The sequence below is a fragment of the Anopheles stephensi genome, chromosome 2 (assembly GCF_013141755.1).
Source record: "Anopheles stephensi strain Indian chromosome 2, UCI_ANSTEP_V1.0, whole genome shotgun sequence".
NCBI classification, from domain to species: Eukaryota; Metazoa; Arthropoda; class Insecta; order Diptera; family Culicidae; genus Anopheles; species Anopheles stephensi.
The window spans coordinates 69,988,986-70,003,749 of NC_050202.1; the positions used below are offsets into that span (position 1 = coordinate 69,988,986).

General features: G+C 42.0%; 1 protein-coding gene across 25 annotated transcripts in view; it reads right to left on the minus strand.

Moving 5' to 3' along the window:
• Positions 1-2,609: 2,609 nt before the first annotated feature.
• LOC118504572 (low-density lipoprotein receptor) overlaps positions 2,610-14,764 on the minus strand; it is a 159,407-nt gene continuing 147,252 nt past the window's right edge. For 23 of the 25 annotated variants that reach the window (XM_036039193.1, XM_036039194.1, XM_036039191.1 and 20 more), the window contains 3 exons: positions 13,337-13,458; positions 12,832-12,981; positions 3,712-5,776 (listed from right to left, as the gene is read on the minus strand). In XM_036039193.1, coding sequence (XP_035895086.1) covers positions 5,732-5,776; positions 12,832-12,981; positions 13,337-13,458 — 317 coding nt within the window. In that variant the 3' untranslated portion in view covers positions 3,712-5,731. Of the gene's footprint in view, positions 5,777-7,178; positions 7,831-12,831; positions 12,982-13,336; positions 13,459-14,764 lie in introns of all 25 variants that reach the window. The other 2 variants (XR_004905317.1, XM_036039192.1) reach the window with 2 other exon arrangements.

The window sequence follows — 14,764 nt, forward strand, 5'->3', positions numbered from 1 at the left end:
TCACACTTTTCGTGGAATGGTTGGCTACATTTCGCACATTTTTTCTCTCTATAGCAGACTTTTTTTGTGTGCCCAATGCGCATACAATTCATACAACGAGTGGGTTTGGGAATGTATAATTCCACTCTTTCAGTAAAGTATCCGATATCGATCTTCCTGGGCAACACTGTGCTGTTGAAGGTGAGTATTGCCGACCTTGTATTTACTATTTTACCAACAGCATTTTTCCTCTTCATAATTTCCACCTTGGTAACTTTCTGGTCCTTTAAACCATCCAGGAGTTCTTCCTCGGTTAGAAACAAACATGCATCACACCTAACAATGCCCTTTGTGAGGTTAAGCGATTCGTGCTCGTATACTTTTACGTTCAACGTGCCGCCCGGGTGATTGAGGTTAAGTTTTGACAGCTTTCTGGCGTCGCTTCTGTTCTTCATCTTCATGAGGATTTTGCCATCCCTCAGCAGCGTCGTTTGTACCGGTTTGCCATTAATGGCAGTCTCGACTGACTTTCGGAATAGAAACGGGTTAAATGTTGCTAACGTTTTCCCCTCTGTGATACTCTCTACCACCATAAATATTTCTTCGTTGTCACACATTTCTTCCAATGCTACTTTCTCCCCTCTCATCTTCCTTTTCCTCTTCCCCATCACTCTATGATCCTCCCCGAGGATCTCATAATATGACCCGGGGGAGCCTCCCCCAGGGTCCACCACCCCCATCCTTAATTACTTATCCTATCCGTATGTCCTTAGCTCGTTTGTCCAAAATCAAGGCGGTTGCTTTTAAATCAATAGCTTTTTGCTTTTTTGTGAATTTAAGGAACTGTCACTTCAGAACGTGCGGGCCACTTGTTCACTTGTCAGAGGTTCACAGTCGAATGTGCGTGGTGAAGGAACCTGCCGCAGCTCACGAAACGTCAGTCAAAACAAACGCTAGACACGGTTGGCCCATGTGCGAGTTGCGTATTAAAGTGTCATTCATCCGAGCGCCATGTTGAATTTTCGACTTGACAGTTACGGTAAAGCTTTGGGATTTTGAAATTTACAGTGCTGTACAAAGGAGCCTGTTATTTGCATAAATGTGATGACCGGTATGCAATAAATTTAAAGATTTAAAAAATATTAAGACTTAAAACGAAATAAAATGCATTCCTAAACAACCTCATTTCCTCCAAAATGTAATACAACGAAAATATCTCGTAATTAGTCATTGCATCCCAACTCAGTACAGGATATTATTGTTATGTAGTGAATTGAATACTTTTTTAATAAGAGAAAAGGCTATTCATTTGCATTTTGTACTTGAATAATTCGATCTTTAGAACACGGTTAATCTAGAAAAAGGTGAAAGAACAGCTCTTCTTAAGATTTATCATACAGCAGATCTGGCAAACGTTCTCTTGATTAATATTAGCTTCAAATTTGGTATATTTAGTTACTTGCTTACCTATCAGGCTCCGCATCCGATCTGCAGTGTTGCCTATTGACGTCATCACTTTATCTCAATTCATCCGCACCGTCTTTATCAATGTGGACAGTCTGAAAAGATTCTATGACCTGGTTCGTCCGGTGCCATTCTCATGACATGACAAAACCACCGAGCCTGGGTAATCTAAATCAGAGCAGTTTCCTCAGGCCATCAGCCAGTTTCCTCCAGTTCGATGTTTTGTGTCATCGGTTTGATCCATTTTGGTAAGCAGCTTCTACGTAGGAGAATCTCAGAACTAATGAATACCAAACCAGACAAACTACCACAAATCTTCCGGTTTGTTTGTTTGTCTTTGTTTTTTATTTTATTTATTATAGTACATAGTTTCAATCTCTTTACCACATCATTTTGAGCTTGCAGTTTCGCTTGCCAAAACTTTTCCCAAGCACAAACTTTCCACCATCCATCCCGCCTTTTGCACCTTCTTGAACGACCGTCGAACCCTTAAGCGTTAAGATGTATATATAACTAAGATTAAATCCTTTTTCCTTCTTTGTTTTTGCTATATTAATCTGTATATCTGTATGTACAAAACCGATAATTAACTTTGTTTCCTTGCTTGTTTGCTCGCTTGCTCGCTTGCTTATCTCTACCGTTGTGTCTTTCTGCCCTATGCTGTGTTGCCCGTTGATGACCGTGTGCCATGCTGCTTTGAGCAGCTGCAAGCATTCACGGCCTTTGCTTACTGATTGAGTTAAAGAAATGTGTATATGCTGAAGTATGTGAGTGACAAAAAAAAATCTCCCCTTGCTGACTCCGTATTTCGAAAAGGATTGTGTTAGTTCCATCGAAACATCGAATACACTGAATTCATCGCCCAATCGCGTTTACCACCATCAATTCAACTTTTGTCACTTGTTTGTTTGTTTTATTTAATTTTTACATCGAACAAAAGGCTCCATCCCCTCAAAAATAAAATCGAAATATTTACCAGGACACAAGGTTCTTCCATCCGTCACACGTGGACTGATGTTTGAACCCTTACGCTTAGATGGTTTGGTGGACATTTTTGAAGTGTTCTTGATTGAACTGGTTTTGTAGTGTGGTTCCGTGGTACCGCCATTATCATGCTCTTGCAAACGTATTATATTTACAGTTTTTTTTGTTTGTTTTGTATCTAGTTTTTTTTTTGTTTTTACTTTTCGTTCGTCTTTTGTTTTACTTTAATTGCCAATGTTGAGCCTTGCTTTTTGTTATCATGGTTTAATCGTTTTGTTGTTTGTTTAAACCACCTCTATTTATATCTTACGTATTACATTAAATCTGTGAAGTGGGTGTAAATTTAGTTATATTGAATTTGTATGGTTTTTGTTCGCTTCCGTTGACTTGGTTGATTTGGAGTGAATGAAGGTGGAAAAAACTTTTACTACATTTATGCATTGACCAGTACAGTAGTTTTGCAGTAGTAGTTCGCGTAGCCTTCGGTATTTTTAAATGTTCTCAAGGGTTCACGCTGTCGGTTTGCTTAATGTTTGAGCGTTTTCAGTAAAGTTAGTAACTCCCAAATTTTGGCTGCATCTTTTCGCTTCACTCCATTTTGTTCCCTTGCGCTTGAGTTTTTTTTTTTGTAGGTAGGGTGTCTAGAAAAATGGGATCTAAAATTAGCATAAATTAGTTATTAGTTAACTATAAACGATGGTTCTCGTTCATTTTTTCTGCTTCTATGTAATTAAAAATCTCTCATTTTCTATAACACTTCTTTTTCGCTCTACCTCGCATACTGGGTTTTGCTCTGCCGCCCTCCATAACGAACCTCACCGAACGGACTGCAATGTAATCACAAAAAGCCGATAATAGGAGACAGAGTGTAGTGTTACCAGGCCACCACTGTGGGGTTTGTTGGATGGATTATTGGTTTTGTGTTTTGGCTAACCGTTGCGCTAGGAATTCGAATTAAATCACCATTTGTGTAAGCTGTCGGTGTTAGCTTCTGTAAGTGTAAAAAGTATTTGGCCTTATTTAGTACCAGAGCAGAGTCTCTCTCTTGTTGTTTGGCGAACGTTCTTTGCTCTGTTGTTTGGGGCAATTTTTTGTTGCTTTACTTTATGCTATGCTTATGCTAGTGTAAGATGCACCACATTGGAACCCTCCTTCTGTGCAATCTGCTTTCCACCGCATCCAAAAATGTCACTACGTTTTCAGTTTGAGCAAATGTCTATGCAACCCGGACACACGCTTCGGTGCCGTTGGGTTAAGAATGGGAAATATCTGAGCAAAAAACCGAACGCCTAATAATCCTAATTCCTCTCCTAGCTCGCTAATTGATTTCTTACAAATTTTCCACATCCACTAGCACTTTCCTCTTTGTCTCAATATTTTCTAACGATCTGCATAGGAAGAACTTAGTTGGTAGTAGAAGTAGTAGTTGCGGAAACATTTTGTTACACTTGTTGTGTGCAAAAGCTAATAAACGTTACATATTGCTAGAATGGGATTAGGACGCAACAAAGATTGGCTGGAACAAGTACAAACTGGGGACAAACGGCCAGATTGCTACTCTTTTCTGCGTTTGCTCGCAGTTTGCTCGCAGTTTTGTTTAAATTCTATCGCAACGAGGCGCTAACAGGGGTTTGGCTCGATTTGCAAACACCACCAAAACAGGAACATCATCACCCCGATAGGAGTTTTACAATGTGATTCGGTTTAATTTTATGGAAGGAAAATTTCACTATCTACGCTGCAAATTGTGCTACATTGGTTGGTTGTGTGAAGTGTGAGGAAAAATGTGGAAAGAACGAAACAAAAGGAAAACAAAGGACTATGAATGCGGAGAAAATGATGTCATCCAAACTAAAGTATTTAAAAAGGGGGAAAAGGATTCAAATGAGTGAGAGAAAAAACAAACAAAATTAAACTACATAACGAAACTTGGGCTTGGTGTATTTACAATTAGATATTTAATTTTCCCGCCGTGAATATCGCCTGCCATTCACGGTTCGCAAAAATTGTTCCGTTTCCGATGGTTTTCGATGACACAGCATGGCCAATGTTGCATGTGCATCATGACGCACTGTTTACCCACTTTTCAGTCTACCATAGTACTAGGAGTCCCTTAAATCCTATCCATTTTTTCCGTATGTGTGTAATTTTGGGAAACATAACATTAAACAATCGTCACACGTCTTTTTTCTTCTCTAATTTGCCCTAAACCAACAGTGAAGAAGCCAAAAAACCTGCCGTTAACCGTAATTTTGTTTTGAATTACAATAAACGAAGCAGCTTAACAGTGGTTACCTAATAAACTCTGCCCTATCCGTGTATCCCACAGTAGCACAACTGGATCTGGGTTGACACTTTCCACTACTTAAAGCTACAAAACAAATTTAGGACATTAAGCAATTCGAAAAAATGATTTACATCTATCCCTTTCATTCGTATCATTTCACCGATTCGCATTTTTCCCCGATGTGTAGTATGCAATCGTTTAAAAAAGAACAGGTTTGCATAAATTTAGGCGCTGTGTTTAGGATGAGCTTTTGGATGGTTTTCAGTTCCAGCAAACAATTAGTTATCATGTACACATACACACACACACGATGGAGTATTATACAAAAACAAACAGGAAAAGTGTAACGGCTTGTTTTCCCTTTTAAATTTTCCCGCGTACAATCATACTAATAGCAGTCATTTTCCACCATCACTGAAGCGTATTGCATACATCTGTATGTATGTGGGGGGGATTCATCTGAAGACTACCTAAATGTGTTTGCAGGGAAAGTTTAAATTTTGCTGATGTTATCCCACCTGAATCCTCTGGGGATCTTCCGGAAAGAAGAAAATGAAATGAAGCTTTTTTTGCTATACTCGATGAGTATTTACCGGCGGGCTGTGGTTCATTCCCTGACCTTCTATAGTTATCTCTGTGAGTGTCTGTAGTTTGTTGTGCCTGTATCTAAGTTTAACTGTTAAGAATCTGCTCAAATTTGAATTATGATCCACTGAACTTTGTCTACTACCTATTAAATAATATATTGCACATGCACGACACTTTGACTTCGAATGACAAATGTCGCCAGCTCGTTTCCACCCAGACGGGCGTTGTTTTCCGGCTGGTGCGTTCGACTGCTTTTGCTGTAATGATTATGCTGCTGCTGCACCGGTAATATCTATTCTGCTGTAGTGACCCATCCATGTAGCGCCATTGGTTTTGATGTTGTTGTAAAATCACTTCTTGAGCGTGTTGGTTGGCTTGCTTTGCGTGTGGTACGTGGACCAACGAGTCTTTTGTTTTTTTTGGTATCTATTAGACATAATCGTTGGTGGCCGGTCGGGTGAGCGGTTCCTGTGCCTGTGGAGTGGAATGGTGGAGAAGATAAAAAGGGGAGATTAATACATTATTAAAAACAATTCCTTGCAATGAACGCTTAATAAATAATCTAAATAAATTGGAGAGCAAAAATATAATCAATAATAAATACAATTCTTAACATACATGCGGAACATTCAAAAATAAACTGTAAATAGCTAGAAGAACAACTCCTAGGAACGGAATGGAACACTTGGAAACAACAAACCGAAAGTGGTTTAACTGGTACGCCATGTGTTGCAGGACGACAGTTATAGTTTTTATACAGTTGCCTGAGCTTTTTTTTACGGCCGTTGCATGCAGTTTCGGTTTTAACCGTTTTAACCTTCAGAATGTTCGTTTGAAGGACGCGTGGCTTTTAGCAGGGTTTTACAAATTTTGTAAGCTGTCGTGACCTGCTTTTATTAAATATTTAACAGAATTTAAACAGAATACTCCCAAGAAAAATCTGACGAGATTAGCATTTAAAATTTAGGAACAAAAATTCATCCCGTCTTGGTAACTATATGATTTTGAATCACCCAGTAAATTTTGACTATACATCAAGACTCCTCGAAACAGATAACTTCAAGCAGTTACTTAAATGTCTCCAATGAAGTGATTGAAGTGGTGCAATAGTAGATACAGTTGTGGTGCCGGTCTTCACAAGGCAGGACCTATTGCAGTTAGTTCAACCGCAGAAAGCGTCTGCTGGCGTCCAGTCCATCAACTACTAATTTCTAGAGAATGCATAACGTTTTATAGAATACTTCGAAATTATTTTTCTGGGATGTCCCAAGATGTCTCCTTGGACTCCGATTTTAATTTAACTCTGACGCATTGGTCGAACTTTTATGTCGATGTAACATAATAGCTCATCAATAAAAATAGCTTCAACAAACCCATACATCAGTACAAAATTTTCCATACTAGGGTTCGGGAAATTCCTTCTATTCCATCTAATATTAATCAGAATTCGGAAAATCTTGTATCAAAATCTACCATATGGTAACCCTGGCTTGGAGCTTGAAATTACAGAGACAGAAAGAGAAAGTTAAACACACTAACTTTCGAGGACAAAACATGGAACCGAACTAGTACGCGTATCTAAACCTAAAAACTGAAGCGTTATAAATGGTCCACCGTAAATGGAACCGAGAGAGAGAGGCATAGAAAAAAAAATACATTTGCAAAAGTAACATGCAAAACATATAATAATACAAAAAAAGTAATAAATACATCAACCTAACTAAACGTACTACACACCGACACCGGTGCATGCATTTTCTGAACCGAAACATGCCGACGATAAAAAGAAAAACTAGCAAGACAATGCTATACTGCAGTTTTTCCAACGAACGACAACGAACAGAACCAGGCTTCGATTGTACCCCGGCGGCCTTACCTTCCGCGTGTGCGGGTCGTAAACGTTCAAACAACCATCTCGCATTCTCGCGCGTTGTTTTCGTTTGTACATTTTATGATTCGAAAGTTGCGTTGGTCTGTCGGTCGGTTGGGGTTTTCCTCAGTGGCCCACGGTGACGATGGCCATTTGATGATGGGTGGTGCACAGTTATGACGCTTCGTGGCGTGTGAGTGTAGAACTAATGTGCTTCATTGCGCGCGCTTTTGAGTGTGTGTGTGTGTGGACGGTGAAAAGCGTTGATGAAGGACACGTTTGCTGCGGTTTTTAGTACAAGTACGTAGTGCGCTCTTTGGAGGGTGGATGGATGGGATGTTCGAAACCACGTCCGGTGGATGCACCGCCACGCTGATGAGATGCGCTGACGATACGATTTTTGCAGAGCTTCTGAAGCTTGAAGGTGTGTTGCATTTTCCTTCACTCTCTCTCTTTTCACACGCTTTTCCGATGGCCCTTTGTATGGCTGCCGGTTGCTTATCTTTGCATTATCTCCCTACTCCGTGTGTCAGACACAGACGCACACGCACACACATAATACAAAACACCACCACCACCTCCACCCTACGACAGAACTTTAATTTTCAGCTAAGCTACTTTGGCAAACACTTCAAGTGCGGTAGTGAAATGTATTTATCTAGGGTTTTTTTGAATTTTTTGTTGTATTGTAACCCAACGGGGACACGGTTAGATAATGTTAATCGAATTCGGGTTGGAAGGTTTTTTTGGCAAAAGGATCGTTAATCGAATCAGTTTTTGGTTTTGGTTTTTGGCAAATCATTTCGGGGAAGGATATGGAAGGCAATCACGATGTAAACGACCATGAGATTACATACATTAGCGTAGTAGTGCGCGCGCGAGAGAGAGAGAGAGCAAGAGTGTGGAAGAAAGAAGTTTGGAGAAAGAGAAGAAAGAGAGCAAATGTTGTTGAATCAAAACCCGGAATATGTAGTAGTGTACAGGGAGTCCGTCACGTTTTAGCATTTTAGACCACGAAGAAAAGGGGGTTAGGGCATGCTTCAAGATGCTGACCGGCGTTCACCTTCATGTCCCTTTTTGCTTTTGATGTTAAGTAATTCCTGCTCGTTGGATGCCTTTATATCTGCGTCGGGCGAAGGAATATGAATTTCTGATTGAAATGAACAATTTTATATAAAATTCTGCTCATCTTGATTTCTTTTTGGGTGGATGAATTGGATGCTAAGATGTACCGAGATTAATATCCAGCTCTGGATGCAGTCAGGATCTCTCATGAGTTTAAACGAAATCTGCAGCACGTCCTCTAGTCTTTTGCTCTTCCCTGATGGACATAAGTGCAAGGACTTTGAAAATAACTTATTTACTATGGACGTTGTTCAAAAACCTTGCTTAATTTCTGGATTAAAATCTGATTGACAAACACTGCTTTTTGAGGTGATAATTTCAATAATTCGAATTTATCTTCATTTAAGTTCACAAACCATAAAGTCTTCAGCTAAAAGTTAAGCCTTTTGATCTGGAAATGCTATTTGCAACCTATTCATATTCATTAAAAAAAAAAACAATTTTGAAGTCATCATAACACCGGGCATTGTCATATTAAAACAAATCCTTTTCCAACCCCCGGACATTCTCGGAAAATTGTGTAAACGTATCATTTAGCGGATTCCCCGGTAAAATGTATCAACTGTAAGTTCTCGCAGCTGAGCACCGGTACCTGTTGCACATGGTAATGGTATTTGGTGCTTAAAGTAACACCTCTATTGTGCTGGTTTCAATCAGAAAGTTTAATCTGCCATTGACATTCGACCATGTCCTATTTTAAAATTGAGCTTTTTCTTGTAATCTCATGCGAACTTTGTTGTGGTGTTTAGGGGAGCGAGGCTAAGTTCCACGAATGAAAGTTATTAGCCTGCCTTAAATGCCATGCAATGTCATGCATGACTTTTGCGTTCCTCCATGCTAGTTTTTTGGAGTTATAAAGGAACGAATGGAATTCCGATGAGTTTATTATAGGATTTAGGCCCGTTTCTGAAACAGTTAGGGTCCTTTCGAAGCTCTTCATGACGGCCACCTCAGCACCACGTAAAGATCCGCTCCTGGAGCGCCAAGGTCAGAATCACACTTATCGCCCTAGAAATGTTCAAATAATTATGCTTGACCTGTAAGCAAACTATTGCACAGATTAGTCCCAAAAAGAGGGCTCAGTGTTTATACCAATATCTACCAGCAGTGTACTTTTGTTTGTAATTTGTTCCTCAACCCACGCTGCCTAATCTACAGTTAAATCTGATGCTGCACCAAAAAAAAAAGAATGGCTGAGCTTTCACATCACGCTCGACTTTTGTTGCTCAGAATCGTATCTGTTCGAAGGTCTGTTGTGTGAAGGGAATCGCCCTTTTTTCCATCTCAATTCCATGAGCATTCGCTCTCTCTCTCTCTTTTCCTCTATTTTCCAGCATCAGAAATAAGCGTAGAAAGCACTGAAAAATGGATGTCGGGACGGGTAGATAGTTTTTAATCCTTTCTTAGTGCCCAGCTCCCACCATCACAAACAGTCTGCCACCCCCCCCCCCCCCCCCCCCATCCCTCTCCGGTTTTGAGTGCATTTTGTGCGAATAAGGAAATAAAACCGTACAATGCACAAAAACACAGCCAGCCCAGCCAGATTCCCGTGGGGCTGGCCGGGCGTCTTTTGCCAGCAAAATCAGCTTAGCTCACTCACAGCTGCTCTTGCTGCCTGAATCCTGGCAAAAGGCGCATTAGAAGCCACTTTAGACGTCCGAATAGCGGGACTCACAGCAGTGCAGAAATCCTTCAGCACATAAAGAAGCACACACAAATGCATTCTGAAGTCAAGCTTTCCGTTTTCATGCTTCTAATTTTCTTCTCCCCTCCCGCATTCGGTATCCGGTCCGATTTGAGTGGAAGGGCGTGAAGAATTCTGGACGAGGCCAACATGCGAATTCGCTGCCAGCAAGTCATGCAAGTCAAGTCCCTGGTGCCTTCGCCGCTGTTTGCCATCCGGATATAAATAGAAAGTGGAAAAGCGTTTCGTGAATCGCGAGACCTGTCCACATTTGTACATGTACTGGCCGGGAGGTGCAACGGACAGATTTTTAGCCCAGACTCAACATTACCTCCGGGTGACACTATTCGGATCCGCGGAAAAACACAAAAGAAAACTGTAGAAAAAAATTTACGAGGAGATACTGAAGCTTCCAGACGAAAACACTCCAACAGAGTGTGAGGGTGAGGTTTTCTGTTTTGCAAATCACAAATCAGGCTCCAACACCTGCCGGTCGCCTTCTTTTTTCCATGTGTTTCTTCCTTCATTATTTACCTGTTTTGTTGCACACGTTTCGCTGCAACTTTTTTCACAGAAAGATGGCTCACGTTATAGTACTTTGGAGCGGACTGAATCGTGGGACGACGTAATGGGAAGTGTGTCAATTTATACTTGATGCCACCTAACGATAGCTACTGTGCTTCAAATGCAAAGTTTCCCACCTAATTGACCGAAGTGCGAAGCATAGTTCTAATCATGTTCGCAAAACAAGAAAAAAAAAAACAATCCAAACAGCAACACCCTCCGAAAACAAAACCCAAAATAAATGAAAGCGTCCAAAAAGTTGGTCCGTAGAATGCTCGGAGTGACTGTTTGCTTAAAACTTATATCTCGTCGGTTAGCTTATTTTATTATCCATCTGTGCGCCTCCACGGCTGTGAATAATTCATGTCGGTCCAGCAGGGCGAGGACAGCATCTAGGATGCGGAACACACACACACACACACGCACAGGAACGAACGGAATAAAAAAGAACTAATACCATGCTCCACAACACCACACACTGTCACAACTTAAACTCAAACACAGTGAGGGCAGAATCGGTAAGAGTTGGGGATATAAAAGTTTGGAGTCCATAGCCTGAAACGTTGTACCGCATACAACGTATACGGATGGTCTTTTTTTAACTATGTTATTGTTGTTGTTGTTGTTGTTGTTCGATGGACTTTTCCCTGTGAACCCAGGAAGCTGGAATACTGGAAGGTGGGGGTGGGCACTTTCGACACGACACTGACCCCAAACACTTATTCACCCCCAAGTGGTTCCTTACGGTGTCGCTTTTCACACAAAGCAGATTCTAGACTCTAAATCGAATGAATGAGTGTGTGTGTGTGCGGGTTGTTGGGTTGGGTACCGGTATGGCCCGACCGTATGGTTTGCGGGACACACCACACGTTAGGAAAAAGCCCGGCGAAAACCCGTGACTGCCCCTAATGTTTACTCTAGGTATGACGGTTGATCAAAAAAAACGTGGCAAATGAATATACAGCAGCGAGGCAAAAGCTTTGTGCAAACAAAAAACTTTTAGTTAGTGTTTTAGTTATGTCCTTCTGTGTACCTCCTCATCACAACGACCTAGTACCACGTGGTTCTGCACGACCGAACCAAGCACCAAGGATTTAATCAGGTTAATATCTGCTCATATTCACCCATATGCTTGGATCCAGCAGCAGTAGATGCCCTGCCATTTTTTTGTTTTGCCCATCCCAGCTACAACAACTCTTTTGGGGACGAATGAAATGAAATTTTAAAGTGGGTTTTTTGCACCCTTTTCCTGCTCACTTTACAGAAAGAGTTTATGAGCCGTATGAGCCGCACATGCGAGCTCACCCTGAAGACTCGCCGCCGACGAGACAAATGTGACCGGGCGAACCGGAGGATTTAATTAGAGCAGTTTTTTTTTGGGGCGTTTCTAGCATATTAACCGTTCCTTAGCAAACACTTCACTTATCTCTGAGCCAATGGAAAAAAGATTAACCCCCGAACCCGTGAGGACACGCAGCAGACACGTTATGATTTATGATAACGCTTTTTTCTTTGTGTGTATGTGTGGATAAAATGTTGAATGACCGATCTTGAATGATACTTTACATAAATATCTGAACCGTTACTAAGCATCTTCCGAAGAGTGTGGGGCGTCGTTAAAGGACCATGACTCGACTAACACTCATCGTCATCGTGGCGCTTGGTACGAGATCGAAACATCGAGATCGATCCAAGCCTGTTCATAAATCGTTTCTACCTTTAATACTTGTTCCTTCTAGCAAGATTACTAGAATTGTCTAGCCTTGTGCTGTCCACTTCTAACAGTCCACTGTACCTTTGCCCAATAATAAATGTCCCGGACGGCTTCCTTCTGGCCAGTCGGAACGCTTTCCATTTATCCTATTCCATTATCCACCACCACACTAATTTGCTCGATTTGTAATCCTTCTTCGTTAGGTGTTCCCATTTCCATCTTCTCCATTCTCGCTCTACATCGGCGCACACAGCACACGGACCACAGCGCCGGACTCCACCGATCCATTCCCTCGAAGTGTTTTGCTTTTACAAAAATTACGACCCACTCGCTACTCGTGACACCGGTGAGATAGTTTGCGCTAACGTTTAACCTAATGCCTTGTGCTGTGTTGTCCCTTTTTTTCTCTCGATCCCCCTCTCACCGACGATCGAGGATATCCGTTTTATTAAATCGCAGGTGATTTGCACAGACGGGGACACGGCTCACCTTTCGCCACCATTTTCCCGCCAGTAGCCGAACGGATCACCTTATCTAATGCAGACGGTGTAGTCGCGGGCTAGCGCTCTTACCTCTTCGCCAACGGTGCTCGGGTACATGCGGCTCTGCATGTTCTTCTCCAGGCTGAACTGGTCCTCGGTAGTTTTTCGGTACACCGGATTGTCGAAGTTCATCGTGGTCGAGCGTGCGTGATTGTAGTAGCGATATAAACAGAGCACAATCTAGCCAAAACAGAACGAAGAAAATGGGTAAGAAAATAAATAGTTATCCAGTAGCCTTATCTGATTATTGAAAGAAAATTTCTAAGGTTTGATTTTTGAAAGCATTGCTGCGGAGGGGCCGGTAGAAAATAATTAAATGGAATTTTAAACGAACGGTTGCAAAAGAGGGGATGCGAAACAGATAACTAAGAAAATTGAACTCATTACATTGAAATTGAAAATTTTCCATCAACGAGAAAAAGTTGAGAAAATAGTTTTACAAAAGATATAAAAAGAAAAAAAAACTCAGGAATAAAACGTCCGGTAATGGGTACTAGCCGCTTGAAGCTTTGTTAGGGAAACCAAATTCACTTACCGATCCGACGAGGAAGGCCAACGCAAACAGGATGCATATAGCGATTACGCCGACCTTACCGGAGTCATCCTCGACCACGCCCGGATGGATGAGCGTTCCGTCGGTGCCATTTCGCATCGTCGCTGGTTATAAATATCCATTTATTAGCGGGCCAGGTGGGCAGCAGTGGGAAGAAATGTCCAAGAGAAGAGAAAAGAAAATGGAAAATGTTAGAAATGTCTTGATTAAAACCGCGCGAGTGCACAGCGTTTGGGACGGAATGGTATCGGTAGGGTCGATGGTGTGATAAACCCAACGTGGACCCACAAGCGTCCTGATGGACGGTCGGTTGTTAGAACAATTACAGACAACACTACCCGCACTACCCATCATCCCCGGCAGCTGGGAACGCCCATTCGCTTTGAGGGGACGTCAGCTAGCGAGCGTCAAGCTAACCAAGGTCCGGGTTCGGTACGATATAATAATAACTACAAAAGGACCCAGGTTACGGAACGCGTATCACATGAAGGACAACAACAGGAAGCAACCAACACCAGGAAGTTAGTGAAGTCGGTGGAATCTTATACCCCGTCCACGAAAGGACCACGGGAACAGCACACAAAAAGGGCGAACGAGCGACAGGCTGGCAAAGAATGTGGGAATGCATTTGGCCACGTTTGGAGCGCGGCGAACGTGGTAATGAATTGCGTGAGGAACAGCGTAATGGTCGTGAGATGGTTGTGTGGGGTATGATTATTGGACGGTTTCGCCTGGCGAGAATTCTTAAGTGTCTTCTAAGAACACATCTGCCCCCATTCGGTGAACGGACGGACGAAGCGGAAGAAAAACCCGGTGTGTTGTTCGCCACCGTCGTTTCGCGTTCCGGGCGCACGGTTGCATTATATCCCTGTCGGCGCGACGTGCGGCAATCCAAAAGGAAACATATTAAAAAGTGGCATAAATAACGACACAGTAATGGAAACCATTAGCGCCACGGGTCAGAGTGTAAAAATACGGGGCAGACCAAAACTCGACGATAGCGGTGGCATAGAGCTCCTTTAAGACCGCAAGGGAAGTAATAGTGCCGGTGGTTAGGATAAAATGTTAATAACTAAAAGACGGAGCACCGTGCTATAGAGCAACATTGGCTACACGGTGGTTTTGTTTTAGCCGGGAGCAGGAATAGCAGTAGGAAGGAAATGCGTTGCGTTTGCCCTACCGACGTCTATATAGATCATAATTAGGTTCAATTAGTGGAGAGAAATATTTTTTAATTTTAATCCAACTTTTTCCCATCCCATTTTGTTGGAGTGAGAGAAGTGCTGATGGTGGACTGGTGGTTGTCTGGCTGGACTACCCAATGGTACACATTAATCATTGTCTTATTAATTCCGGTACGATGAGTTCTGGTTCGGTGGGACGAGAAAAGAGAGTTGTATTTCTTACACT